We start from the raw sequence: 27,121 nt of genomic DNA, 5'->3' as shown, positions 1-27,121 counted from the left end.
ATGGTTGAATTTATGTGTAATGGAACATTTGAAGATAAAGATCCAAATGAGGCAATTGAGTATCTCGATTCATTAGCTGAAAATGCTCAAAATTGGGACACTATAGGTACAATCGAACCATCAAACAAGATTCAATCTCCTACATCTGGTGGAGGTATGTACACTCTCAAAGATGAACATGATCTTCAAGCTAGATTTACCTCTTTGGCAAGAAAAGTTGAGGCACTTGAATTGAAAAAGAATGGTCAATTAAAATCTGTTCAAGAAATTGCATGTCACATCTGTGATACAAGTGATCATTCTACAAAAGATTGTCCCACTTTGCCTTCTTTTAAAGAATGTCTCCATGAACAAGCCAATGTTTTAAACAATCTCAAAAGGCCAAATTTTGAACCATTTTCTCAAAGTTACAATCCAGGTTGGCGAAATCATCCAAATTTTAGTTGGAGGAATGATAATGCTGCACAATTTTCACAACCACATTTCCAAAATCAACAAAATTTTCAAAATTATGCACCTTATGTTCCTCCACCTAAAAGGAATTTGGAAGATATATTGAATTCTTTCATTGCAAAGCAAGAGTCTATCAATACTCAAACTGCTCAAACCATGACAGATTTGAAAGATACTCTTGCTAAATTTGCATCTGCACTTAATGTTCATGAAAAAGGTAAATTTCCTTCACAACCTCTGCCTAATCCCAAGGATCATCATTCACAAACTGGAACTTCTGGAACTCAACCGATGGATCAGGTAAAATCTGTTATTACCCTTCGAAGTGGTAAGGTTGTGGAAAAATCCATTCTTGAACCTTGTGAAGATGATGATAAATCAACTCCAAAGGGTAAGGAAGTGGAACCCATAACTTGCGAAGAGGAGGTTCAACAGACAGTGTCACCACCATTCCCTCATGCATTGAAAAATACAAAAAAATCAAATTTGAATTCTGATATATATGATATTTTTAAACAAGTAAAAGTTAATATTCCTTTATTAGATGCAATAAAACAGGTACCATCATATGCCAAATTTTTGAAAGACTTGTGCACTGTGAAAAGAAAATTGAATGTGAAAAAGAAAGCATTTTTAGCCGAACAAGTAAGTGCAATCATTCAAAATAATAATGCTTTGAAATACAAAGACCCTGGTTGTCCTACTATTTCTTGTATTATTGGAGAACGAAAGATTAAAAAAGCCTTGCTTGACCTTGGAGCTAGTGTGAATTTACTTCCATATTCAGTTTATCAAGAACTCAATCTAGGCGAGTTAAAACCTACTTCGGTAACACTTTTACTTGCTGATAGATCTGTTAAAGTGCCAAGAGGTATGGTAGAAGACGTGTTGGTCCAAGTTGATAACTTTGTATATCCTGTCGATTTCATAGTTTTAGATACACAACCTATCGAAGCTTGTAATGCAATTCCTGTAATTTTAGGTCGTCCATTTTTAGCAACTTCTAATGCTCTTATAAATTGCAGGAATGGAATAATGAAGTTGTCATTTGGTAACATGACCTTGGAGCTTAATGTGTTTAATCTTTGTAAGCAACCACATGACAAAGGAGATGAAAGTGAAGATGAAAATCTTATTGAAACTCTTGTGGAAGAAAACATTCAAGAAGGGAGTACTCGTGATCAATTAGATATTTGTTCAATTGAAACTGTTAAAGAAAATATTGAAATTGATCTTGATGATTTTATCAGGTATCACTCGTTACCAGGATCAGAGAAAGAATTTGATGCAAAATATGAGAACAAAGACGAACCACCCATATTGGAGTTAAAACCCTTGCCAGAAGAATTGAAGTATGCATTTCTTGGAGAAGATGAAACATATCCGGTGGTAATTTCTTCCAAACTAGCAAGTGATGAAGAAGGTAAATTAGTTGATATGCTTAAAAGACATAAAAATGCAATTGGTTGGACACTAAAAGATCTCAAGGGCATTAATCCACTAATTTGCACTCACAAAATTCACTTAGAAGAAAATGCAAAAACATCTCAACAACCACAAAGGAGATTAAATCCACACATGAAAGATGTTGTGAAAACTGAAGTTCTCAAACTACTTGATGTTGGGATTATCTACCCTATTTCTGATAGTAAGTGGGTAAGCCCAACACAAGTAGTTCCGAAAAAATCTGGCATCACAGTGATAAAAAATGAAAAAGGTGAATTGTTAACAAGTCGAGTCCCATCTAGTTGGCGGATGTGTATTGATTATAGAAAATTAAATGACGCCACTAGAAAAGATCATTTTCCATTACCATTTTTGGATCAAATTTTAGAAAGAGTAGCAGGTCATCCATACTACTGTTTTCTTGATGGATATTCAGGTTATTATCAAATTCCCATTGCACTCGAAGATCAAGATAAAACTACATTCACATGTCCTTTTGGAACATTTGCATTTAGAAGGATGCCATTTGGATTATGCAATGCCCCAGCAACATTTCAAAGATGTATGCTAAGCATTTTTTGCGACATGGTTGAAAATTGTTTGGAAATTTTCATGGATGATTTAACTGTCTTTGGGAATACATTTGATAATTGTCTTGAAAATTTGGAAAAAGTTTTAAAAAGATGCGAGGAAAAAGGTCTTATTTTAAATTGGGAAAAATGTCATTACATGATTACTTCTGGAATTGTTTTGGGACATGTCGTGTCATCTCATGGAATTGAAGTTGATAAAGCAAAAGTTGATGTCATTGCCAATTTACCCCCTCCAAAAACCATTAAAGAAATTCGCTCATTTTTGGGACATGCTGGATTTTATAGGAGGTTTATAAAGGACTTTAGTTTAATCTCTAAACCCATTTGTAACCTCTTAACAAAAGACAGTGCATTTGAGTGGACTCAAGAATGTCAAAATGCTTTTGATAAAATCATTCGACATTTAACATCAGCTCCTATCATGCAACCTCCTGATTGGTCTTTACCATTTGAAATCATGTGCGATGCGAGTGATTATGCAGTCGGTGCAGTATTGGGTCAAAGAAGAAACGGTAAGCCTTATGTGATATATTATGCAAGTAGAACTTTAAACAATGCTCAAATGAATTACTCCACAACTGAAAAAGAACTACTTGCTGTAATATTTGCATTAGATAAATTTCGTTCTTATTTGATTGGATCAACAACTATCGTGTTTACTGATCATTCTGCTATTAGATATTTGTTGACCAAACAGGATGCAAAGCCACGACTGATACGATGGATTTTGTTGCTCCAAGAATTTGACATTGTGATCAAAGATAAAAAAGGAACCGAGAATGTCGTAGCCGATCATTTATCGAGACTAGTAACAGGATCATCTTGTGAAATGACACCAATTAACGATAATTTTCCTGATGAACATCTATTTTCAGTTACTACTACACCTTGGTTTGCTAACATAGTAAATTTTCTTGTGACAGGAAAAATGCCACCGCAATGGAGTTCTCAAGATAAAAGAAAATTTTTGAATGAGGTAAAAAACTTTTATTGGGATGATCCGTATCTGTTCAAGTATTGTCCGGATCAAATTTTTCGACGTTGCATACCCGACAATGAGGTAAGTAGTGTCATTAAATTTTGTCATTCAGAAGCATGCGGAGGACATTTTTCTTCAAAGAAAACAGCTGCAAAAATCTTGCAGTGTGGATTTTATTGGCCCACTTTGTTTAAAGACACCCACGAAATCTGCAAGATCTGTGAAAATTGTCAAAAATTGGGTGCGATTTCAAAAAGAAACATGATGCCTTTGAATCCTATTATTGAAATTGAAATCTTTGATTGTTGGGGAATAGATTTTATGGGACCTTTTCCACCGTCGTTTGGATACTTGTATATTTTAGTTGCAGTTGATTATGTTTCCAAATGGATAGAGGCAATTCCATGTCGAACAAATGATCATAAAATCGTCATCAAATTTTTAAAAGAAAATATTTTTAGTAGATTTGGAATTCCTCGAGCCATGATAAGTGATGGGGGAACTCACTTTGTTAATAAACCATTTGCTTCATTAATGAAAAAATATGGTATTACTCACAAAGTAACTACTCCTTATCATCCTCAAACAAATGGACAAGTTGAATTAGCTAATAGGGAGATAAAGCAAATTTTGGAAAAAACTGTTAACTCAAATAGAAAAGATTGGTCTCTGCGACTTAATGATGCACTTTGGGCATATCGAACAGCTTTTAAAACATCATTGAATATGTCTCCCTATAGGTTGGTTTACGGAAAACATTGTCATTTGCCTGTGGAATTGGAACATAAAGCTTATTGGGCGATCAAAACTTTAAATTCAAGCATGGATGATGCCAACAAATTGCGTAAATTGCAACTTAATGAACTTGATGAACTCAGAAATGACGCGTATGAGAATTCAAGGATTTATAAAGCAAAAATCAAATCATTTCATGATAAAACAATTCTTAGAAAATCTTTTGAGATTGGTAAAAAAGTTTTGCTTTATAATTCTCGACTTCACATATTCCCAGGAAAATTACGATCAAGATGGACAGGCCCATATGTTGTAAAGCATGTGTATACTTATGGAGCTGTTGATATTGAAAATCCTAAAAATGTTGATGTTTTTAAAGTAAATGGACAAAGGCTTAAACCATTTTTAGAAAATCAAATTTTTCAAGAAGAGTTTATTTCCCTTTCCGATCCTTGATTTTTTTTGTGTTGGATTTAATTTTGTTTGTTTTTATTTCGGTTTCCTTAATCTTTTTATTTTCCTGGTTAAATGGCGGATAACGGTACTCCGTGACTCTCATAGTCGGTTTAATCAGTTTCCCATAATTGCTGATACAAAAATTAAAAAAAAAAATCATTTCTTTCCTTTTCAAAATGGATGAAATTTTCTCAAAAATTTGTAAATATTTTCCCTCTGTTTCTGAAAATGTTCTAAAAAAAATTTATGCCGGAAGATGTGAAAGATTGAGATTGCTAATGCAAAAAGGAATTACAGAAGATATTCGTCTTGTAATAGAAGCTAAGGTCTGATTAGGAGGAGAAGTTCCACAATCATTGCTCATTCGATATTTGCCTGGATTAGGAAAAAGCACTTATGCAAAAAAAAAACGAAGGGCCAAAAGTTTAGGGGTGTGTCATAAGTGTGCAAGATGGACTTGTGACAAACGATGCAGATCTTTGGGATGTGTTTCCAATAACATAGAAGATAAAATTGGTTTCATTAAAAATGGGCTGAGTAAGGAGTCTTTAGATAACATCTTATTGACTCTTGAGACGCATTCTAGTGGACATGTGCATATTGAACTTCTCCGCTTATGGAAACAATTCCAAGATGAGCGTCATAGTCTTGGGAATCCGACTAAAAAAGACCCTGTTTGCCAATTTATAAGAAAATTGGATGGGAAGCATATCCTCGACTCATAGAAGGCGTCGAAGCTGTTTCTGGACGTAAAACCAGAGGAAAATTTTGAGCCACAATCACACTACTGTTTACATGCATGTGTGTCATTATTGTTTTTACTGTTTATTCTGTTTACAACTGTGACCTATAGTTTTGTCCTCATAACATATTACCCCTATAAAATCTCTCATCTTTCTCTCTATTTTCGCAGAAAAAAATTAAAAGAAAGTAAAAAAAAAACATGGCTGGAACCTCTGCACAATCATTGAAAAATATTTGTGTATTTTGTGGGTCGAGTCCTGGAAAAAAATGAAGTGTTTGTAGAAGCAGCGAATAATCTTGGAAAGATATTGGCTGAGAGAAAAATTCACTTGGTATATGGGGGATGTAATATTGAGTTAATGAGATCTGTTTTAACATCTGCTCATCTTGGAGTTAGTCAGGTTTTGGGTATTATTCCTACAGCTTTAGCTGAAGGAAATATTACAGGTGTTACGATTGGGGAGGAATTAAAATTTTTTTCTATGTATGAAAGAATCACTCAAATGATTGAAAATTTTGATGCTTTTATCGCACTACCAGGTGTTTTGATACATTAGAAGAAATTTTTTACACTGTTTCTTGGGCACAACTTAATATCCATAATAAACCTGTGGGCTTGTTGAATATCAATAATTATTATGACAGTTTGTTGACATTTCTTGATAAAGCTATGGAACAGAATTTCATTTCAGAAAATTCACGACGGATGCTCATCTGTGCTTCGACTGCCGACCAATTAATTGATGATTTGGAAGCTTTTGTTCATAAGCCTGATCCGATGATAACAAAGATCAATTTGTCGCAATCAAGCAATAAGAAAAGGAAGTTGGATAATTGATTCAAAAGTCGTGGATTGGTTTGCGTTTGTTTCAGTTTGTTATCTTCAATAAAATTCCAGGTGATATCTCTTTCATTATGTACTCTTTATTAATAGTTATTTTGAAATTANTTATCGCGAGGACAGAGGACCTCACGCATATGCGCGAGATTGGGCGCGCATATGCGCGAGGAGATGTCTTGATGATGACCGAGTCCAGAGAATGTGGCGCATATGCACCAAGAGTTGGCGCGCATATGCGCGAGGTGCCCAGTAGCTAAGATTTCATTCCAGAGAATGCGCGCCGAGACCAGTAGGTCTCGCGCATATGCGCCGGTGCTGGTCGTAAGTTTTGTTACGTTTTGATATGTTTTGAAATTATGCTATTGTCAGAATTGAATATGATTCATATATGATGTTCTTGACATGTTAGACATCGTAGAATCCAAGTCAGATCGAAGAACAGATTGATTATGGAATTGTTATGATTTTTCAGATTATATTGAGTGGTATTGGACAGATTTGAATTGTGACTGGCTTATGAGTTGTATCAGATATGGGTTATGGATTGTAATTGATAGTTGTTGATATTGTATTGACGGGAATATCGGGATTGTGCCGTTATGCCGTTGATTTGAATTATATTCAGATTAATCCGATTTAGTGTTGAATTGAGAATGAAATATTAATATTATGATTCTTGATATATCGTTTCAGCTATACAGAAACAGTCTTGAGTTCAGAACTTCAATTGCTTTAGACCGAGACTACAAACGAAAGGTATAAGTTAATGTGGTATTGGGAGATCGACACAAGTAGGATATACTTGTGTTTCCCTAAATCACATACTATTTGTTATTATTTGCATTGATTTGATTTGATATGCTTGTTCTATTGATATATAGAGAGCATGTGTTAGACGAATATTAGACGAGTGATCTTGTGACAGAAGTACCTGATAGTGGCGGGATCGCCACGAGCACATTGCACGATGTCACAAGATAGTGTATTGGCGATAGTGCCACAGTCTGTGACGGATAGGTCAAGACACTGGATGTTTGGTTATATCGACGTGGATAGAATCGGAGTTTCTTCTATTACTGTTGGTCGATATAGGAATACCAACGTCTGGAAACCGGGATCCCTAGACTAGGATTGAGTCTAGTCTGAGTCGTGGAGTCACAAGTATTATTGATAGTTTGATATTAATTATGTTTCAGATTTTGATATATATCTGATATCTGCTTCATGCTTTATATTAATTATATGATTGCATGTTTCGTTGATTTATACTGGGATTTATTCTCACAGGAGTTATCCGGCTGTTGTCGTGTTTGTATGTGTGCATGACAACAGGTGGGACAGGTTCAGGGTCGAGGAGATGAAAAGAGAGATCGTGATTAGAGTGGAGACTACGGACTGGATCTGAGATAGGGTTGAACACTTGATCTTTAGTAGTTGAACCTTAGTTTGTAATTGATTGTATAAAGTACAAGACTTGTGCTTTACTTTTATACTGATATGTATAGTAGAGTGATTCCATTACGTTCCGCATTTGATATTATATTTAAAAAAAAAAAAATTTAGACCCTGTTTATTAGAATTGATTAATTAGTCTCAATGACGATTAAGAACATGATTAGCGTCTGGGTCCCCACATATTTTGACATTAGGGACAATGTCATATTCTGATTGGGGGGAGAACAAACTTATAAAAAAAAATTTTTAAAAAAAAATTTAAGAATGTTTAAATTTTTATTTGAAAAAAAAAGTCAATTTTAATAATATGATCAATATAAAAATATGATTTATGAAATCTTTTTGAGTGATTAACCATTGTGATAAAATCAGGTATTAAAGTATATGGCCCAAGATATACCTTATAAGAGTGCCTAAAATTTTAAACTCACACATATTTTGTGAGTGAGTGGAGAGGACTGAAAAACAGCTTTCGAGCCTTTATTGATCATGAGAGAGATTATCTATTGTTTAGATCTTGAGTTCTTATTTAAAAAAAAAATGAAATTTCTTGAAAAAAAAAGGAGAAAAACACAAAAAGAAAGATATTGAAAATCTATGTAATTTTTAAGTTATATGCTACGACCCATATATCTCTCAAAAAAAAAAAAAGAAAGAGATAAATTTATTTTACAAATTAAATAATATGTGGTCAAGAAGCATAAACTTAGTCTGATTCCATGATGTTATGAAAAAAAATCAGGAAAAAATATATAATAAGAACAACTAGATTTTGAATCAATGGATTTTCTATCTTTTGATTAGTTTGGCTCGTTTGTCTGTCTGCATTCTGTAAACCATTTTTCTGAGCATTTATCTGTATTCCAACTCCATGAGAGAAATTGTTGCTGTAAATTGAAATATTTATTAACCTGTAAGGATATGGAGTTGAGACTCTTACTAGGAATTTCTGAAGGCAGTGTACATTTAACTACCTGAAATAAGCTTTGAATTGATCATCTCAAATTATTTCATAAATTATAATTATGATGATCTTGATATAACTTTGACAGTTTTCAAATTTAATTTAAACACTTAGATAGTTTTGATTACATTTCTATTTAAATTAATCAACATGTTTTGTATTGCTATTAACGCTTAAATTGCTAGGGACTAGCAATAAGCTGGTTGGGAGGTGTGATAAACATAAAAATTGTACATTAATTAAATGTTTTATAATATAATTATATAGTTTTTGTTTTATTTAATGTTTAAATATTATATGTTTTATAATAAATTGTATAAAATATAAGTTGTTGTGTAATTACAAGTTTTTACTATTTTTTACAGGTTCGATAAAACAAGAATAAACTTGGCGTTGCAAATGGGATTAAGATGATTCTTGGACCTGTAGAAAGTTGATTATAATATCTACAATATTGTTGACAAGCATGAGATAAAAATCATCTCACAATTGGGATCAAATTAAGCAACAAATAAAGTTACCAAAGGAGTAGCAGTTTTACCAAGCTCTAATATTTTGACCATATCTCTCAAATTACTTGGTCAAATGGTTTGAAAAAAATACCACAACTAGACAACTCAATTATCCACATGTTTCTTTTTATGTGAAGAAGTAAATTCGAAGAAGAAGATTTTCAAAAGTGATGTGTAATATAATATAATATCTTGGAACACCAATGAAGACTTATGTGTAAAAAATAATATTTTATTTGTGGCTGTCTCCCCAAATTTGGCTATAAATAAGGTACATTGTAATGTATTGAGATATCTCTCATTCTATGAACAAACCTTTGAGTTCATAATATTTCTCTCTATATTTTTCCTTTATTTATTCATTTAAATACAATTAGCATGTTAATTTCATATTCAAAGTTTACACTTTGAATAATGAATAGCTAACTTCCTAAAGTTGAGATGATAAGGTGAAACTTTTGGCATGATAATAAGGTTATTAAAAGGTAAGAATCTATGTTTTATATTATTTAATCATTATTTATTGTTTATGTTATATTTATTTGTTTAAGCATTTTTATACCCTACTTATAAGTGGGAGTTTTGATTTGTTGTTGTTATATGTTTTACTAAATTCTTGGAACCATTTAAATGTTAGTTTGGTATTACCAACCATTTAAAGTGGATGTCTTGATTTATTATATATAAATATATTATAATATTAAATTCTTGGAACCATTTAAATATTAGTTTGGTTTTACCAACCATTTAACTTGGATTCCTTGATTTATTATATATGAATATATCATAGTATTAATTTATTGGTACCATTTAAATGTTTGTTTGGTTTTACCAACCATTTAAAGTGGGAACCTTGATTTAGTGTTTACAAATATATATAGCACAATAAATACTTGACCACATTTATAAGTTTTGGTATATATTATATACTTATAAGATAATAATTTATAACATAATATAAATATGATTATTTAATATATTGGAACCATTTTATTAAGTGGATTTCAATATTGTTCGTTAATGTTAACTTTATTAAAATACCAAGAGTGGATCCTTTAATCTCAACTACTTAAATTAAAATTTGAACAATTAAAATTTACCCATTAAAGATTCAAACAATTAAAATTAAAAAGAAACAAAAACAAAAACAAAACAAAAAGACATTGTAGTGGACTTGTAATTACCTTAGCTTCCCTGTGGATACGATATCGGACTCACCGAATTATACTACTTGTGGACAACCTGCTCTTGGGAGTGCAACAATAAAAGTGACAACAGTAGCCCAGACCACGTGCTACCGCAGTGCCCTCAGAGGAATCTGCCTACCCAAGGCAGGGTATTTGCTCTCCATGCAGCGGAGACGAACCCCGATACCATGCTTATGACAGGTACCTTTAAGATTTAAATTTATATTTGGGATTTAATGTTTTGGGTGAGGTTTTGAACCTAGTATTGCAATAGGATTGCATGCTCTACTCAGTATTATTTTTGGGGAATTTAAGTTAGAAGAACTTTGGCCTTTGCATGTCTATAAGTTAGTTTTGTGATTACTGGGTTCAGCCTAGTGTTCTAACCTTTCAGGGAGAATTTTCATAGCTGGCTCAGCTACAAAATCCCTTATAGATTTAGGGGCTACTCACTCATTTATTTCTGAGGTCTTTGTGAATTTTTTCAAAGTTAAGACCGTTGGGCTAGATGTAGCCTACTCAGTGGTACTACCTTCTGGAGAGGAGATGGCAGCCACCAATGTGATCCGAGACATAGATCTGGAGCTTCAGGCAACCTTGTTAATGCGGATATGATTGTCTTGTCGATGCCAGAGTTTGACATCATATTAGGCATGGATTGACTATTGCGGAACAGAGTTTTGATAGACTTCTAGCGGAGATCTGTTCTAGTCCGACCGCCTGGGATGACACAATTCTTATTTGAGCTGTACAGGTACTTTCCCTTACCGCACATTATTCCTTATGTCCAGGCTAGGAATCTCATGTATTGAGGGTGTCGAGCGGTTTTAGCAACTTTTATATCTGTCCCCGAGACACCCAGTCAGTCAGCCGCAGATGTTCCGATTGTTAGAGATTTCTTAGACGTTTTTCCTGAGGACGTCTCTGGTATGCCACCCGAGAGAGAGGTGGAGTTTTCTATTGAACTTATGCCAGGTACGGTACCGATCTCAAAAGCACCGTACCGACTAGCGCCGGCAAAGATGGCAGAGCTGAAGAAGCAGATTCGGGAACTTCTCGACAAGGAGTTCATTCGACCGAGTTTCTTACCATGGGGCGTGCCAATCTTGTTTGTAAAGAAGAAGGATGGATCCATGAGACTATGTATTGACTACCGGAAGTTGAACAGGGTGACAGTGAAGAACAAATACCCACTTCCGAGGATTGAAGATCTATTTGACCAGTTGCAGGGAGTTTCGGTATTCTCCAAGATTGATATGCGTTCCGGTTATCACCAGTTGAGGGTGAAAGACGCCGATGTTCCTAAGACTGCTTTCATGAATCGCGTATTTCAGCCGTATCTTGATCAGTTTGTGATAGTGTTCATAGACGACATTCTCGTCTACTCGAAGAATCGAGAGGATCACAGCAGACATCTGACCACAGTGTTGCAGACCTTAAAGAAGCATAAATTATTTGCAAAGTTAAGTAAATGCAAATTCTGGTTAGAGAAGGTGGCGTTCTTAGGCCACATTTTTTCTAGCAGTGGTATCGAGGTAGACCCAGCAAAAGTTGCAGCAGTCAGCGATTGGGTTGTACCACAGAATGCATCTGAGATTCGCAGTTTTCTTGGCTTAGCAGGATATTACCGGGAGTTTATTCAGGGATTCTCATCTATCGTAGTTCCACTGACAGCTTTGACCAAGAAGAATGTGCAATTTGTGTGGAGCGATGATTGTCAGAAGAGCTTCGATACTTTGAAGCAAGCTCTTATCTCAGCACCAGTTTTGGCCATGCCATCAGGGCCCGGTGAGTTTGTTCTATATACTGATGCTTCGAAGCTCGGTCTTGGCGCAGTATTGATGCAGCATGGGAAGGTGATAGCATTTGCTTCTCGTCAGTTGAAGACTCATGAGAAGAATTACCCTACCCATGACCTAGAGTTGGCAGCCGTTGTATTTGATTTGAAGATCTCGAGGCATTATTTGTACGGAGAGAAGTGCCATATCTTTACCGACCATAAGAGCCTCAAGTACTTCTTTACGCAGAAAGAGCTGAATAGGCGTCAGAGGCGATAGTTGGAGCTTGTGAAAGATTATGATTGTGACATTAGCTACCACCCGGGTAAGGCTAATGTAGTCGCGGATGCGATGAGAAGGAAAGTTGCAGTGATGGCCCATCTGACGATTCAGAGACCTCTTCAGTCTGAGATGCAGAGGTTTGATCTGGAGGCATATCCTCAAGGTAGAGTTCCTCGTCTATCTACCTTGACTATCCAGTCTTCTCTCATTGAGCGTATTCGCAGTAGTCAGCCAGCAGATGAGTAGTTGGCAAAGTGGAAGCAACGGGATGAGGCCAAGGGCGGTGTCTTGTATACAGTTAGTGACGGTATTGTTAGATATCGAGACAGGATATGGGTTCCTAGCAGTGATTCTATCCGATCAGATATTCTATGAGAGGCCCATATGTCGCCGTACTCTATTCATCCAGGGAGTACGAAGATGTACAAAGACCTGCAGTTATTGTACTGGTGGCCAGGAATGAAGAAGGATATCAGACGTTTTGTATCTGAGTGTCTGACTTGTCAGTTAATGAAGGCAGAGCATCAGAGACCAGCAGGTTTGCTCAATCCTCTTCCTATTCCCGAGTGGAAGTGGGAGAATGTTACCATGGACTTTGTGACAGGTTTACCGAAGTCAGTCAGAGGATCAAATGCTATCTGGGTGATTGTTGATCGTCTTACCAAATCCGCGCACTTCTTGCCTATTAAGACGACTTTCACCATGATTCAGTATGCAGAGTTGTATATCCGGGAGATAGTCCGACTTTATGGTATTCCAGTTTCTATCGCATCTGACAGAGACCCCAGATTTACTTCCTCATTTTGGAAGAGTTTGCATTCGACGATGGATATGAATTTGCTGTTCAGCACAGCTTTCCACCCTCAGACAGATGGGCAGTCAGAGCGAGTCATTCAGATTTTGGAGGATCTTCTCCGTGCTTGTGTTATCGATTTCTCCGGGAGGTGGGAGTCGAACTTGCCATTAGTGGAGTTCACCTATAACAACAGCTTTCAGTCGTCTATAGGAATGGCTCCGTATGAAGCATTGTATGGTCGCAAGTGTAGATCTCCTGTTCATTGGGATGAGGTAGGAGAAAGAGCAGAGTTGGGTCCAGAGATTATTCAGCAGAATGTCGATGTAGTAGCCCAGATCCGTGACAGGATGAGGACTGCTCAGAGTCGACAGAAGAGTTATGCGGACCAGCGGAGGTAAGATTTAGAGTTCGCCGTGGGCGACCATGTCTTCTTGAATGTGGCACCTATGAAGGGTGTCATGTGATTTGGGAAGAAAGGGAAGCTCAGTCCGAGATTCATTGGACCATTTGAGATCTTTGACAGAGTTGAGCCGCTAGCTCATCGTGTTGCTCTTCCGCCGAATCTGGCCGGAGTATACAATGTGTTCCACGTCTCTATGCTGAGGAAGTATATGGCAAATTCTTCGCATGTGCTGAATTTTGAACCGTTGCAGCTTACTCCGAACCTGTCTTATGAGGAGAGACCAGTGCAGATCCTAGACAGACAGGAGAATAAGCTTTAGAACAAGCAGGTTAAGCGAGTTAAAGTCAAGTGGCTTTAACCATTCAGAGGAGGAAGCTACGTGGGAGTCTGAGCCCTAGATGAGGAGTCGGTATCCGGAACTATTCGGTGAGTGCTAATTTCGAGGACGAAATTTCTTTTAAGGGGGGAAGGATTGTAGAACCCGTAAATTAGACTACGTATAAGCCATGCATAATTCTAGTATTTAAATTAAAATGATTTTATTTCATGAGTGTTTAAATTCTTTTCTTTAAATTTGATGAGTTAGTTTACGCAGTATTTTAGTTATTATCTTTTCAATTAAATAAGTGAGGTCGGACCGGAGTTGGAGTATGAAGATAAAATTTAATATTAAGAAAATATTACTAAAACTTATTTAAGATAAAAAATAATTTATTCTAATGAAAAAAGAAGTTTAAGAAATTATTTAATTAATTAGAGATAAGTAGTAAATAATTTCTTTTAGGTTCAACAATTTAATTAAAAAGCCTAAAATAAAATATGTGACCAATTGAGATAAGTTAACCTAGACTTATTTTAATTAAGAAATTATAATTTACAATGATAGTAAATTTATCTTTAAAATTTAAAGATTTGGCCAAACATGCAAGATAATGGTATTCCTTAATTAATTTATTTATTCACTAAAATATTTAATGGGTAGATCAAACTCTAAAGAATTAAAATACAAGATTTAAGAAATATTTCCCCTCCATTTTTTTAAAAGTTTCGAACCCCCCTCTTTATTTTTTAAAAAGATTTTAATTAGTGGGGCAAATTATTCTTTAAGTGTCTTTCCTTATCTATTTTCTTAGGAGATAATTCCATCACACTAAATCATCAATAATTAATATTTAGCAATATTTTTACCTATTTTAATCATCAAATTTTCGACCCTTCCTCTTTATTTTTTAAAAGATTTTAATTAGTTGGACCAATCATTTCTTTATTTCTTTCCTTAACCTTTACTTGGAGATAATCCCTCACCATTTTTTTAAATCCTCATTAATTATTAAATAAGCAATTTCCCTACCCTACTTTATTTATGAAAATCGGCCACCCCCCATATTTTAAAAGATTTAATTTTGTTTAACAACTCATTCATTATTATTTTTTCCTTTAATCTTTTCTAGATAGATATCTTTCCCAACTTTTAAATCACCAACAATTAAATAATTAACCAATTTTCCTTTGTCCCTAGACCATAAAAAACTTCCAAGCGCACTCCTAAATATCCCCCAAAAAAATCTTTTCATATCATTCCATTTCCCTTATCTCTCAAACTAGAAGATAGAAAGATTTTTCATTCCCTTTATCTTGCCATCTTCCCTATCATTCCCTAGCCATTCCCTCTACCCTAGAGGAGAACTCGAGAGAGGCAAGGAAGAAAGTAAGAAAGAAACTCTGTCTCCGCCGCGCCGCGTCGTCGTATCCTTTGTTTTCTTCAAAACAAAAATCCAAGGCATGTTTATATCTTTCTTTCACTCTTCAATCAAGTCATATACATGTTTTTAACCCATATTTGTTCATGATTTTTAATAGAAAAACCGAAATATTTCAGCAACTACACAACAAAATTCTGCACAGATTTTTCTACTTCCCCTCATGCTTCACGTTGGTAGTTGTTTTGATGGTTTCAGGGTATGGCTCGTTCCAGGCGCTCAAGGCTGCTTATGGTCATGTCCTAGGGTATGTTAGGGTCAAGTTTGATCAAGGGTTCATGTCCCAAAACCGTGAGTTAGATGCTCCAATCCGCAAGCGTGAAACTAGTGTCATATTGAGTTTGATTTTTTTTCAGTTTTGTTGTCAAGGGTGATGTTGCTGATCTTGGCTGCCCTAGGGGCTATAGCCATGGTTATAACATCTTCTTGTTATGTCTAAGTCGTGACCAAGTCGGCCTTTCAAGGCTTGGTCCATGGTTGCATCAGTTTTTAAAACAAAAACAAGAACAGCCCCTTGATCCCTTTATTTTCTGCATGAGTTGAGTTTCGGTTTTGAGGGTTTGGATGGGTTGGTTGGCTTCTAGCCCTTAGCCATGACTCATACAACACCTCAGCATGTCTAGCATGGACCGTGGTTAACCTCATAGCCATTGGATCCGGCGTGTGACAGCAAACAAGCGAGGTGCCCCCACGCGTGCAGCTTGGCCCTCGGGTGGCAGCAGGGTAACGTTTATGGTGTTGCTTGGATTGTGGCTGGCCTAGGGCCCTTAGCCATGGTCCAAACAACACTTTGGGATGTTGGAAAGAGGCTTTGGTCGGTGGTTCAAGCCCCAATGGCAATTAGCCTCGCCAACGACGCAAGGAAACGCTAACACAGCTGCTGTATTTTTGTGACAGCAAGTTGTGCTGCGGTTCAGAGGTGTGTTTCGAGTTCTTGGTTGGCTTTTAGCCTATGGCCTAGGACTGGACAGTGCTTCATGAAGTTAGGAAGGTCATGTTTTTGGCCGTTCATGATTCGGATCATTTTAGAGGTCGTACGAGAATTTACGGTGCAATGTGCCAAAGTGACTATCGAAAGAGCGTTTCACGTTTTTGTCATCCATTCACTAAATTTTGAGTACTGTAAATTTAGGAGCATTATTTCATCATTTTTAAGAGTATTTTAATCATGACTAAACGTTGGTTCGGTGTTGGTTCGGGTTGGCTCGGAGTCATGATTAAATACTAAGTCAGTGGGTGTAATTGTCTCGTTTTTGGATTTAATTACAAAGTTTGGTCAAGAAAAATCAATTGCATATTTTTCATGTTAGATTTAAGTCGCAGCGAGCTTGGGAATGATCCAACCCGTTTGGTAAAATTAATACAAGACATTTAATTACGTTATTTAATTATATTACGTGCATAAAAATAGAAATTATTCGTTTTTGAGATTTATGTGATATTGCTTGTGGCCATTGTACTATCATGGGATTATTACTTTACCCGGTCGCCAGTTACCGGTCAGTTCAGTTTTGTACCACCCAGTATACTGTGGCATTAGTTTGATCAGACGTACGTTATTTCACCCGGTCGTCAGTTACCGGTCCCAGTCGTCAGTTACCGGTCAGTTCAGTTCAGTTCAGGGGCCACTTGCGAAGGCCATAATCTCACCAGAAAATTATTACTTGCTATTTAATTACAGGGCTCTACGGGGCAAACATTTCACTTACTACTTTCAGTTCAGTTCAGTTCAATTCAGTTATGCACGTAATATTAATAATTCATGATACGATTTCAGTTCAGTGATGCACGCATTACAATTAATCATGACATGATATTTTCCTTCGCATGCGATTTTAGTATTATTACTTGTTATTTACGATATATGCATGCTGAGTCTTTAGACTCACTAGACTTGTTTGTTTTAGGTACTGATGATGTCGGAACCGAGGGCGGGGAGCAGTGAGCCAGCTCGAGTCGGCAGTAGTGGGACCCAAGGACCTCATTTATCAGTTTATTTATTATTTTTGCAAAAACTCATTTTATCACAATGAATTATTTTAAGCTGTCGTTTGAAACATTATTTAATTTCGCTGCAATTTTTAAACATTAAACTTTATTTATCAGTTTATTTATGAATGAGGCATTTTATTTAATTAAAGAGAAATTTTTTAAATTTTTCCGCAAATTTTCAAGCACGAATTTAGAGGCCTCTACATGAGGTCTTGTCCGCTGATCAGTTTTGCTGTTCTTCTGTCAGTTGAACTCAAAACCCTGCAAGCTGCTCAAAAAGCAAAATTACGGAGTCGAGTGAAGTGGCTACGATGTTACTCGCAGAGCCAATGCATGATATATAAAATTTTTAAAAGGGTTTTAAAAACCATATTAAATACCATCTTAAAATACATTTTAAGATATCAATTTTCAAATGTCCTTCTTAGGACAACTCGCTCTGATACCAATTGACAGATCGTGTGTTCGGCACCTTGGGGGTGCTTTCAACACAATAAATCAATGAGCTGCAATAGCTCGTGTTCTAAAAATGTATACATCGATGAATTAGATCAAGTTTGGTATTAAACTAATCGAAAAACACTTGAAATAATCATTCGTTAAGAAAACTGATATGTTTTATATATTGTGCAACTGAAGAACAGAATTAATGGGAAAATCAGTTAGAGTGTTGGAAACTTAATTTCGACTGTTTGACAAACCATTTATCTATTGGACTAACTGATCAAGTATTCATATTATACAACTTTCCTAACTGAAGTATTACGTGAGTTATCAGAGGCAACCGAATCCAGCTGAACTGAACCTTCGGAGTTAACTGACTGATCAGTTGAACCTAACTGGATTTCTGAAGACAGCTGACTGATCAGTTGGAAACTGATCAGTTGATTCACTCAGCACAAGCTTATCAGCTACAATTTATCGTCTGATCGCTCAGCCATACACGTCATCAAACAAAAAATACGTTCAACCGACATCAATACAAGAAGACTGCAACTCGTAGTGAAACGCTGCATTTCAGAGTCTACAGTGTACGATTGTCAGGAGAATATCGACATGGCAATCAACAGATATAAAATTCAAATATTATATCAAGTTACCATTGGAAGAGAAGCCTATAAATAGGTGAAAAGAGCAGCTGAAGAACAAGGATACAAGAACAACTATTTTACTCAATCTGTTACTCTGCTGAAATCAAAAGCTCACTCTTACTAAGTTCTATCTGTAGCATTCAAGGTTACCTTCTTTGAGCTTGTTAGCACACTGTAATCTTTGTTATATTGTTAAGTTGTGCTAAGATCAGTCACGAACTGAAATAGCCTGTGTAACTAAGAGTTTCAGTTTTGGCACTGATAAGACCAAACTGAAGTGGGTCAGTACAAACATTGTATTCGATCAAAGTCTTTTAGTAGAAATCCTATCTTCGTGATAGAAGGGGTGACGTAGGAGTTATTCCATTCTCCGAACATCCAGAAACAAATCGCGTGCTTTTCATTTCAGTTATCTTTTATTTTAGTTATTCTACCTTTCATTCAGTTTACTTCCGCAACTGTTTTCTCAGTTAAACTGATTGTCATCGATTGACGAGATACTGAGTATCAGTTTGTAATTAAACTGAACTCAACTTACGAAAAACGAACATAATCTGTGAGTGTTTATTTAACATCCCCTTCTAAACACTTTTCACTTCTTAACCGATCCTTTTAAGTGGTATAAGAGCGGTTATATATCGTCTCAGAATATCTACACTTTCAAACTGATCATTATGTCTTCCTCCAACAAGATCTCTATGTTTTCCAGAGAGGACTTCGATGACTGGAAAATAAGAATGCAGTCTCACTTAGCTGCACAAGATGATGACATGTGGTACGCTATCACTGACGGACCGATGAAGATTCTGAAAGCCAATACAGCAGTGGCTATTACTGAAGGGGCACCTCACCGTATTGAAAAGCCCAGAGATGAATGGACAACAGAAGACAAAAGAAAATCAAATCTGGATAATGTGGCAAAAGATATACTGTACAAGACACTGGACAAAGTAACCTTCATCAATATCAAGATGTGTAAGACAGCTAAGGAGATTTGGGAAAAGTTGATCCAGCTGTGTGAAGGAAACGAACAAACCAAAGAGAATAAACTTTCTGTTGATGTGCAAAAGTTTGACAACATCAAGATGAGAACTGGATAATCGATGCATGAGTATGATGAGAGAGTCAGCTGCATCATCAATGAACTCAATGCACTTGGAAAAGTACATACCACAAAGAAGTTGCATTAAAAGTAATCAGAGGTCTTCCCAAGGAGTGGGACGTAAAGACCATGGCAATGAGGGAATCCAAGGATCTAAACAGAGTTGAGCTTCATGATCTATTCGCTGATCTGAAATCCTATGAGTTTTAGCTACAAACTCGAGAAGGAGAGCCTTCTACTCCAACAGTCACAAAGGCATTAGCTGCTGTCAGAACAGAACCAACTGGTTCAGTTAAGAAGTATGCTGATCAATTGAGCAATGATGCTATGTCATTGTTCATTAAAAAATTCGGAAGATTTATGAGAAGAAATCAAGGGAACTTCCAGAAGAATTATCAGAGAAATAATTCTAAAGAGGAATCAAATGGCTGCTACAACTGTGGCAAACCCGGTCACTTCATTGCTGACTGTCCCAAACCCAAGAAGGACAGTCAGGGCTCGACTGAAAGAAGAAAGAAGTAATATGAACATAGAAAGAGATCCAAGGATGATAAGAAGTTTTCCAGGAAGAAGCATGAGGTACTCTTAGCTGAAGAAAGTAAATCTAAATGGGCAGAAACTGACAGCGAGGAGTCAGAACCAGAAACCTCATGCAGTTCCAGTGATGGTGAAGAGGAAGTGAAGTGTCTAATGGCTGGTGATACAGAAGAGGAGTCAAGCAGTCAACAGGTATTTGACTTCAGCTCAACTGATTTCACTAGAGAAGAACTTATTTCAACTCTTTATGACATGGTTAATGAGTATCATAAGCTTGCCTTATCGTTTGAAAAGGCCAGAGCAAAGCAAACTGATCCCATAGACAATAAAACTAAAACCGATGAATCAGTTGAAGTGTTGACTCTGAAAAGGGAGATTTCTGAGCTCAATGCTGAAAAGAGCATGAATCAATCAATGATTCAAAAAGTTGACGCTTGAGAATTCAAAGCAAACTGAGCTCATTCAGGCTTGGAACAAATCATCTGTTGCATTAACTGAAATGAAGAACTCACAGAAATCAGTTACTGATAAAACTGGTTTAGGGTTCAGCACCCAAGATGAAATGATTCCCAATGATACTTGACCAAAACTGAATATGGATAAAGGGAACACTTTGTCAAATCAGTTATGATACAAGAACAAGCTGAGCCAAGTAAACTTGTTGAACAGCCTACTGAAAGTACGAACAAAGCTAGAAGTTATGGTATTGGTTATAGCCCAAAAGTTTTAACTGACTCACGTAGTCAGTCGTCAAAAAGATTCAGCAGAAAATATTCAAATGGCTACTCCAATTACTATAATCGGCTGAACAATCAGTCAAATAAAGCTAAATCACATGTTGTATCATCTGCACACTACACACCAAACACACACAAATCGAGAAAGACCATCAGGAATACAGCAACTGGACAGTCAGTCAGACTAACCCAAGTCTGGGTTTCTAAAGGAGTAATCAGTTTAGGACCCAAATAGAAAAGGGTACCAAAAATTATATCTTCTATGTGATTGCAGGTAACAGGTACAATTAAGGAATCAATCTGGTACTTGGATAGTGGATGCTCACGACACATGACGGGAAATGCAGATCTGTTATCTCAACTGATCAAGTACACTGGACCAAACATCAGTTTTGGAGATAATTCCAAAGGTAAAACTGTGGGTAAGGGTAAGCTTATCCATGATAACTTTACTATTAATGATGTTTTATTAGTTGAGAATCTCAAGTATAATCTGATTAGCATCAGTCAGTTATGCGATAACGGATTCTCAGTTCAGTTTGACAAACACTCTTGTTCAGTCAAAGACTCAACTGATGAGGTTATTCTAACTGGCAAACGGTGTGGAAACACTTACAAAGTCAGTTGGAATGATCAACCTTATGCACCAGTATGTTTCATTGCTTCAAAGATTTCTAAAAACTGGTTGTGGCATAAGAGATTGAACTACCTGAACTTTAAATCCATTGCATATCTGAGTAACCACGATCTTATAACTGGTTTGCCCAAAATGGATTTTGTCAAAGATAAAATTTGTTCAGCATGTCAGTTTGGTAAACAAGTAAAATCTTCTTTTAAAAACAAGGGCCGTAAATTTTCTTCCCGATGCTTAGAACTATTACATATGGATCTCTTTGGTCCAATACCAATCATGAGCTTAGGGGGAATGAAATACACCTTGGTGATTGTGGATGATTTTTCAAGATTTACTTGGGTTATTTTTCTCAAATCCAAAGACCAAACTGCTGCACAACTGATCAAGCTTTTCAAAAGATTATTAAATGAAAAATCAGTTGGAATTGATAGAATTAGATCTGATCGAGGAACTGAATTCATCAATAAAACTCTTTCAAATTTTTTAGAAAATGCTGGAATTAAGCATGAGCTCTCAGCAGCTAGAACTCCTCAGCAAAATGGTGTAGCTGAAAGGAGAAACCGGACCCTTAAAGATGCTGCTAGAACAATGCTTGCTGATTCGGGCATTTCTCAAAGTTTTTCGGCAGAGGCAGTAAACACTGCGTGTTATACTCAGAACAGATCGATGATTAATAAGAACATATGAAAACACAATATGAAATCTGGCATGGAAGAAAAAGTGTGGTCTCCTACTTTAAAATATTCGGCTGCAGATGTCTTATTCTCGATAATGGTAAAAATCATTTAAAAACCTTTGATGCAAAATCTGCAAAGGGAATATTTCTTGGATATTCTTCAGTTAGCAAAGCATATAGAGTTTTTAATAAAAATTCTTTGAATGTTGAAGAATCTATCCATGCTGTTTTTGAAGAAAACACTCTAACTGATAAGCCAGCTGATCCAGTTGAGCTAATTGATAGACTTACATACATCAGTTTGGAGAATGAAGATGAAGAAGATAATTATATCAATCGCAACAACTTCCAAACACCAGAACCAGAAGTACTAGAACAACCAGTTGAACAGGAAGCTATTCCTGATGTTCAGTTGGAGGAGCCTATTGAGAATATTCAACTGCCAACTGATGAAGGTCCAACTGATACAGAAGCAGTTACCAACTTGGATACAACAAACACTGAACTCAGATGGAAGAAATCACATGCTCTGGAATTGGTGATAGGTAATCAATCTGATCCGGTAAGAACAAGAAATCAGATGCTTAATTTATTTATTCATTCAGCTTTCGTATCACAATTGGAACCAAAGAAAACTGATGAAGCTCTTGCTGATCCAAACTGGATAAATGCAATGCCAGAGGAGCTGAATCAGTTTACACATAACAATGCCTGGAACTTAGTTCAAGACCACTTTCAAAAACTGTTATAGGTACAAAATGGGTGTACATGAACAAACTAAACAAAGATGGTTCAGTTGTGCGCAACAAGGCGAGACTTGTAGCACAAGGATATAGGCAGGAAGAAGGAATTGACTATGATAAAACATATGCCCCAGTAATATGCATCATTCAAGAACTTCAAAGTCTACCAGATGGATGTGAAGAACGCATTTTTAAATGGTCAGCTGCAGGAAGAAGTCTATTTGGAGCAACCTCCAGGTTTCATCAATCATACTTTTCATGATCATGTCTACCATTTGAACAAAGCCTTATATGGTCTGAAACAAACTCCAAGAGCTTGGTATGAAACGCTTTCAAAATTCCTAACTGATCATGATTTTTCAGTTGGATCAGTTGATAAGACCTTGTTCAAATTATCTAAGAATGATCATATTCTACTTATTCAAATTTAGGTTGATGATATTTTATTTGAGTCAACTAACCCCAAATTATGCGAGAAGTTTTCTAAGTTGATGCAGGACAAATTCGAAATGAGCATGATGGGTGAACTGACATTTTTCCTTGGACTGCAAGTGAAGCAACTGGAAACTGATATCTTTATCAGTCAGACCAAATATACGAAGGAACTGCTTAAGAAATTTGGCATGGAATCATGCTCAGCAGTAAGCCATCCCATGAGTTCATCAGTCAAACTAGACAATGATCAAGGGGGAATATCAGTTGAGGCGACATTATACAGAGGTTTAATAGGTTCATTATTATACCTAACTGCTAGTCGTCCTGATATTGTATTTTCTGTATGCATGTGTGCTCGATTTCAAGCAAATCCTAAGCAATCACATTTCTCAGCCGCCAAAAGGATTTTAAAATACCTTAAGGGCACACAAAATGTTGGGCTGTGGTATTCTAAAGACTCATCTTTCAATTTAGTTGGATATTCAGATGCAGATTATGCAGGATGTAAGCTTGATCGAAAAAGCACAAGTAGATCATGTCAGTTTCTAGGAGACAGACTGATCTCTTGGTTCAGCAAGAAGCAAACATCCATAGCTACTTTCACGACTGAAGCAGAATATCTTGATGCTGGAAGTTGCTGCGCTTAACTGCTCTGGATTCAGCAACATCTGAAAGACTATAGAGTTATCGCCAAGGAATCGCCTATATTTTGTGATAATACAAGCACAATTGCTATCACGTATAACCCAGTTCTTCACTCAAGGACCAAGCACATCGATGTCAGGCATCACTTCATCAGAGATCATGCCTTGAAGAAGGACATCAGACTGGAATACGTCTCAACTGAGCAGCAAGCAGCTGATATCTTCACCAAACCACTACCCGAGACTAAGTTTGCTCACTTTCGCAACATACTTGGTTTAATAGATTTATCTTAATCAGTTTTCCATGATTATATCTCAGTTGTTAATATATTTGTGTTATTTATCTAATTCTTAACTGATGTTAGCTTGTCAGTTTGTTATTATGATTCAGTTAGTCACTTATTTTTCAGCCGATGAGATTAACTATTGCAGAAAAATAAAAGACAAAGCTAAAACAAAATGAGTCCTTATTTAAAGAAATTGTTGCAGATTACACCAAAATATTCTTCTTCAACAAAAGACATCCATTTTTCATCCAACCGGATATTTCGCCAGTTGCAGTCTTAAGAAAACTATCAGAAACAACTATTCGCTCCAGAATAGTCCTCTCCTTGTGGAGCATCAGCTGGTAGACATAACCATCTTCAAAGAGGTTCACCGTCTCGGGGACGTGCAAACGCTCTCTATACTTTTCCAGCTTTTCCAACACTCTAGGAGTGTTCGCTTCTCCACATTCATAGAGGAACTGGAGTCCTTACAGCTCCTACCAATAGCGAAGAATTTTATGAAAGACCTCATCTTCCATATCAACTTTACGTTTCTCCAGAGCAGTGTTCATAAACTCTTCAGCGATATCTGGAAGCCTTGAGCTACTTGCACCTGCCATTGTATCTGCTGAATATTCTTAACTGATATGTTTGATACTAACTGAGCCACTTTTATTTATAGTGCAGGGTCAAGGAAGATGAAAGGGCTCAGTCACTGCAGCAGACGATTAATCTTCCAAGCATAAGATTTTATTTAATTAATCTTGCTTAAGTTCGCTTAATATTTATATGCATTTATTAAGGGGAAATATTGGTTTTAAGAGGTTAACTGAGAAGACAGAAGTTAGTAAATCTTCAGCTGAAAGCACAGTTTTACAACTGATCGTTCAGTTGGATATTCCACTAATCTTCTCACATACGTTAGCAAATTAACCATTTTTTTTAATCCAAATTAAGTGACGTGACTATCTATCAAGAATTAAATGCTATCTTTCAGCAAATGATAAGTTGAAACGTGGACTCATATAATCAACATAATTACTACACACGTTCTTACCACACAAACACATGTTTTTATTGCAAAATTTTCATGGACTGACACGTGTCCAATAATACGAACAGTCGCGTACAAAAGTACTTTTTCCGCTCCATTTCAGTTCTTCTTCTTACGCTTATCCAAATTTCTCAGAGCAAAAGCAAATTCAAACATTCTTTTTCGCAGAAAATCATTCAGCTCAAACGGCAAACTAGATTCCAGCGCATATGTTGAATTCTATGGCAATCAATTTCGATTCAGTCCTATCTATCAAAGAAGCCGAGGTCAAGAATGTATTTCAGAAGCTTCAATCAGCTGGGCTCAGAAGATTCTTGGGACAATCTTCCCAAGAGATCTATCCAAAGGAGCTTTTCGACATCTACTCTAGTGGATTTATCAATCAGGATGGAACCATCTCATCTACTGTCAATGGTCAGTTGTTGACCATATGTGAAGACTCCTTTTGTGAGATATTCTTGTTGCCGTCTGATGGATTGGCACACCTTGCTGATGTTAAAGCATCAGATATTGAAGAGATGCAGACACAACTCTCCGCTGATGGACGAAAAATCAAAGTTTCTAATCCAAAGAAGGAACGAAAACATGAGGTTCAGTTGTTAGCTGACATTGTAGCCAAGGTGTTATTGGCAAAGGCAGGATCCGTTGCTGCTCTTACCTTGGAGAAATTTCAAGCCCTTACCATTATCATAGCGGGACGAAGACTCAACTGGAGGCAACTCACCTTCAACATATTGAAAAACATGTTTCAATACACCAAACAGTCCAAAGGATTTGCTGTTCAGTTGAGCTATTTGCTGAAAATCAAAGGGTTGGTGGCTGATGATTCTGAAAGATCATCCAAATTGAAAGTTTTCAATGCTAAGAATATTCTGCCGCCCAAAGCCAAACTGGATCTTACTCCTGATCAATTAGTAAAAATAAAAAAGGAGATTGGAGCACAGCAGGCTGCTCCCAAGTCTGTGAAAAGGGCAAAAACTCTGGCACAGCTGAAGACCTCCAAGAGGAAGCTGATTGTCAGTGAATCGGAATCGGAGAAAACTCCATCTCCCAAAGTTACCAAAAAGCCCAGAACTCAGAAAACCAAGCCAATAGCTTCGCTTGAAGCTATTCAAACTGAAAGGCTGAAACCTTCGGATGCTCAACAGCCTATTCAGGCTATTATTCTAAAAGCCGTTCCAGCTGAAGTTTCAGCAAGAGATCAGTTGCCTCAATCAACTGATCCATCCAAGAAGGTCATCACCTCAGCAGGTGAAAAGGAGTCAGCTAGGGCCGTATCTTCTTTGCAAACTGTCAATCGCCCTACCATCTTTGCTCAGGCTCGACCTAAAGGGATCACTATTCGAGAATTGGTGGAAACGACTCGTTCGGGTCTGAACATTCCACACATTCTTACCGATGAGAAAGGCAAGGGCAAGATGATTGAAGAGCCCATGCCAACAAATGCAATCCAGACCCATGTTGACCTAATTTGAAAACAGTTCAATGCTTTTGCAGCATCCAAACTGAAAACTTATGAGGCTTGGATCACATACAGAACTCACACTTTTGCCAAACAATTGAAGAAGAAGTCTTAGCTGAAGAATTTTATCAGGTTGGAAGCCATCGTTTTGAGGATAGTCAAAGCTGCTACTATTGTGCAGTCTTTGGAAAGAAAAAATTATTTCTTTGATTTGATGAGAGCCAAGAAGTTGGCTCAACTAGTTGAAAAGTTGAAAGCAAACTACATTCTGACGAATCCAACTGCTTACAATGATCGAGCTGTGCTTACTCCGTTGGATTCAGATCTTACTTCCCTGCATGTACAGATAAGATTTTGGGAACAA

The 27,121-nt window shown here is 36.5% G+C and overlaps 1 protein-coding gene across 1 annotated transcript; it reads left to right on the top strand.

Moving 5' to 3' along the window:
• On the top strand, window positions 1–26,804 carry LOC140991178 (uncharacterized). Its single transcript, XM_073461133.1, has 7 exons — window positions 1–154; window positions 372–453; window positions 663–844; window positions 1,436–1,630; window positions 3,398–4,113; window positions 26,444–26,647; window positions 26,793–26,804. Exons 1-7 carry the CDS (start codon window positions 1–3, stop codon window positions 26,802–26,804), a joined length of 1,545 nt encoding a protein of 514 aa, XP_073317234.1.
• Window positions 26,805–27,121: the final 317 nt, after the last annotated feature.

Source organism: Primulina huaijiensis, chromosome 13 (genome assembly GCF_012295235.1).
Source record: "Primulina huaijiensis isolate GDHJ02 chromosome 13, ASM1229523v2, whole genome shotgun sequence".
Lineage (NCBI taxonomy): Eukaryota > Viridiplantae > Streptophyta > Magnoliopsida > Lamiales > Gesneriaceae > Primulina > Primulina huaijiensis.
The sequence above is the reverse complement of the archived record's forward strand: the minus strand, read 5'-3'. Positions and strand labels throughout refer to the sequence as shown.

Bases quoted from the DNA above. Each gene is read 5' to 3' on its own strand.
- LOC140991178 (XM_073461133.1), top strand. From the start codon at position 1: ATGGTTGAATTTATGTGTAATGGAACATTTGAAGATAAAGATCCAAAT. The intron at 155-371 runs GTATGTACACTC...TGTTTTAAACAA, and splicing joins ATCTCCTACATCTGGTGGAG to TCTCAAAAGGCCAAATTTTG. The intron at 454-662 runs GATAATGCTGCA...ACTTAATGTTCA, and splicing joins CAAATTTTAGTTGGAGGAAT to TGAAAAAGGTAAATTTCCTT.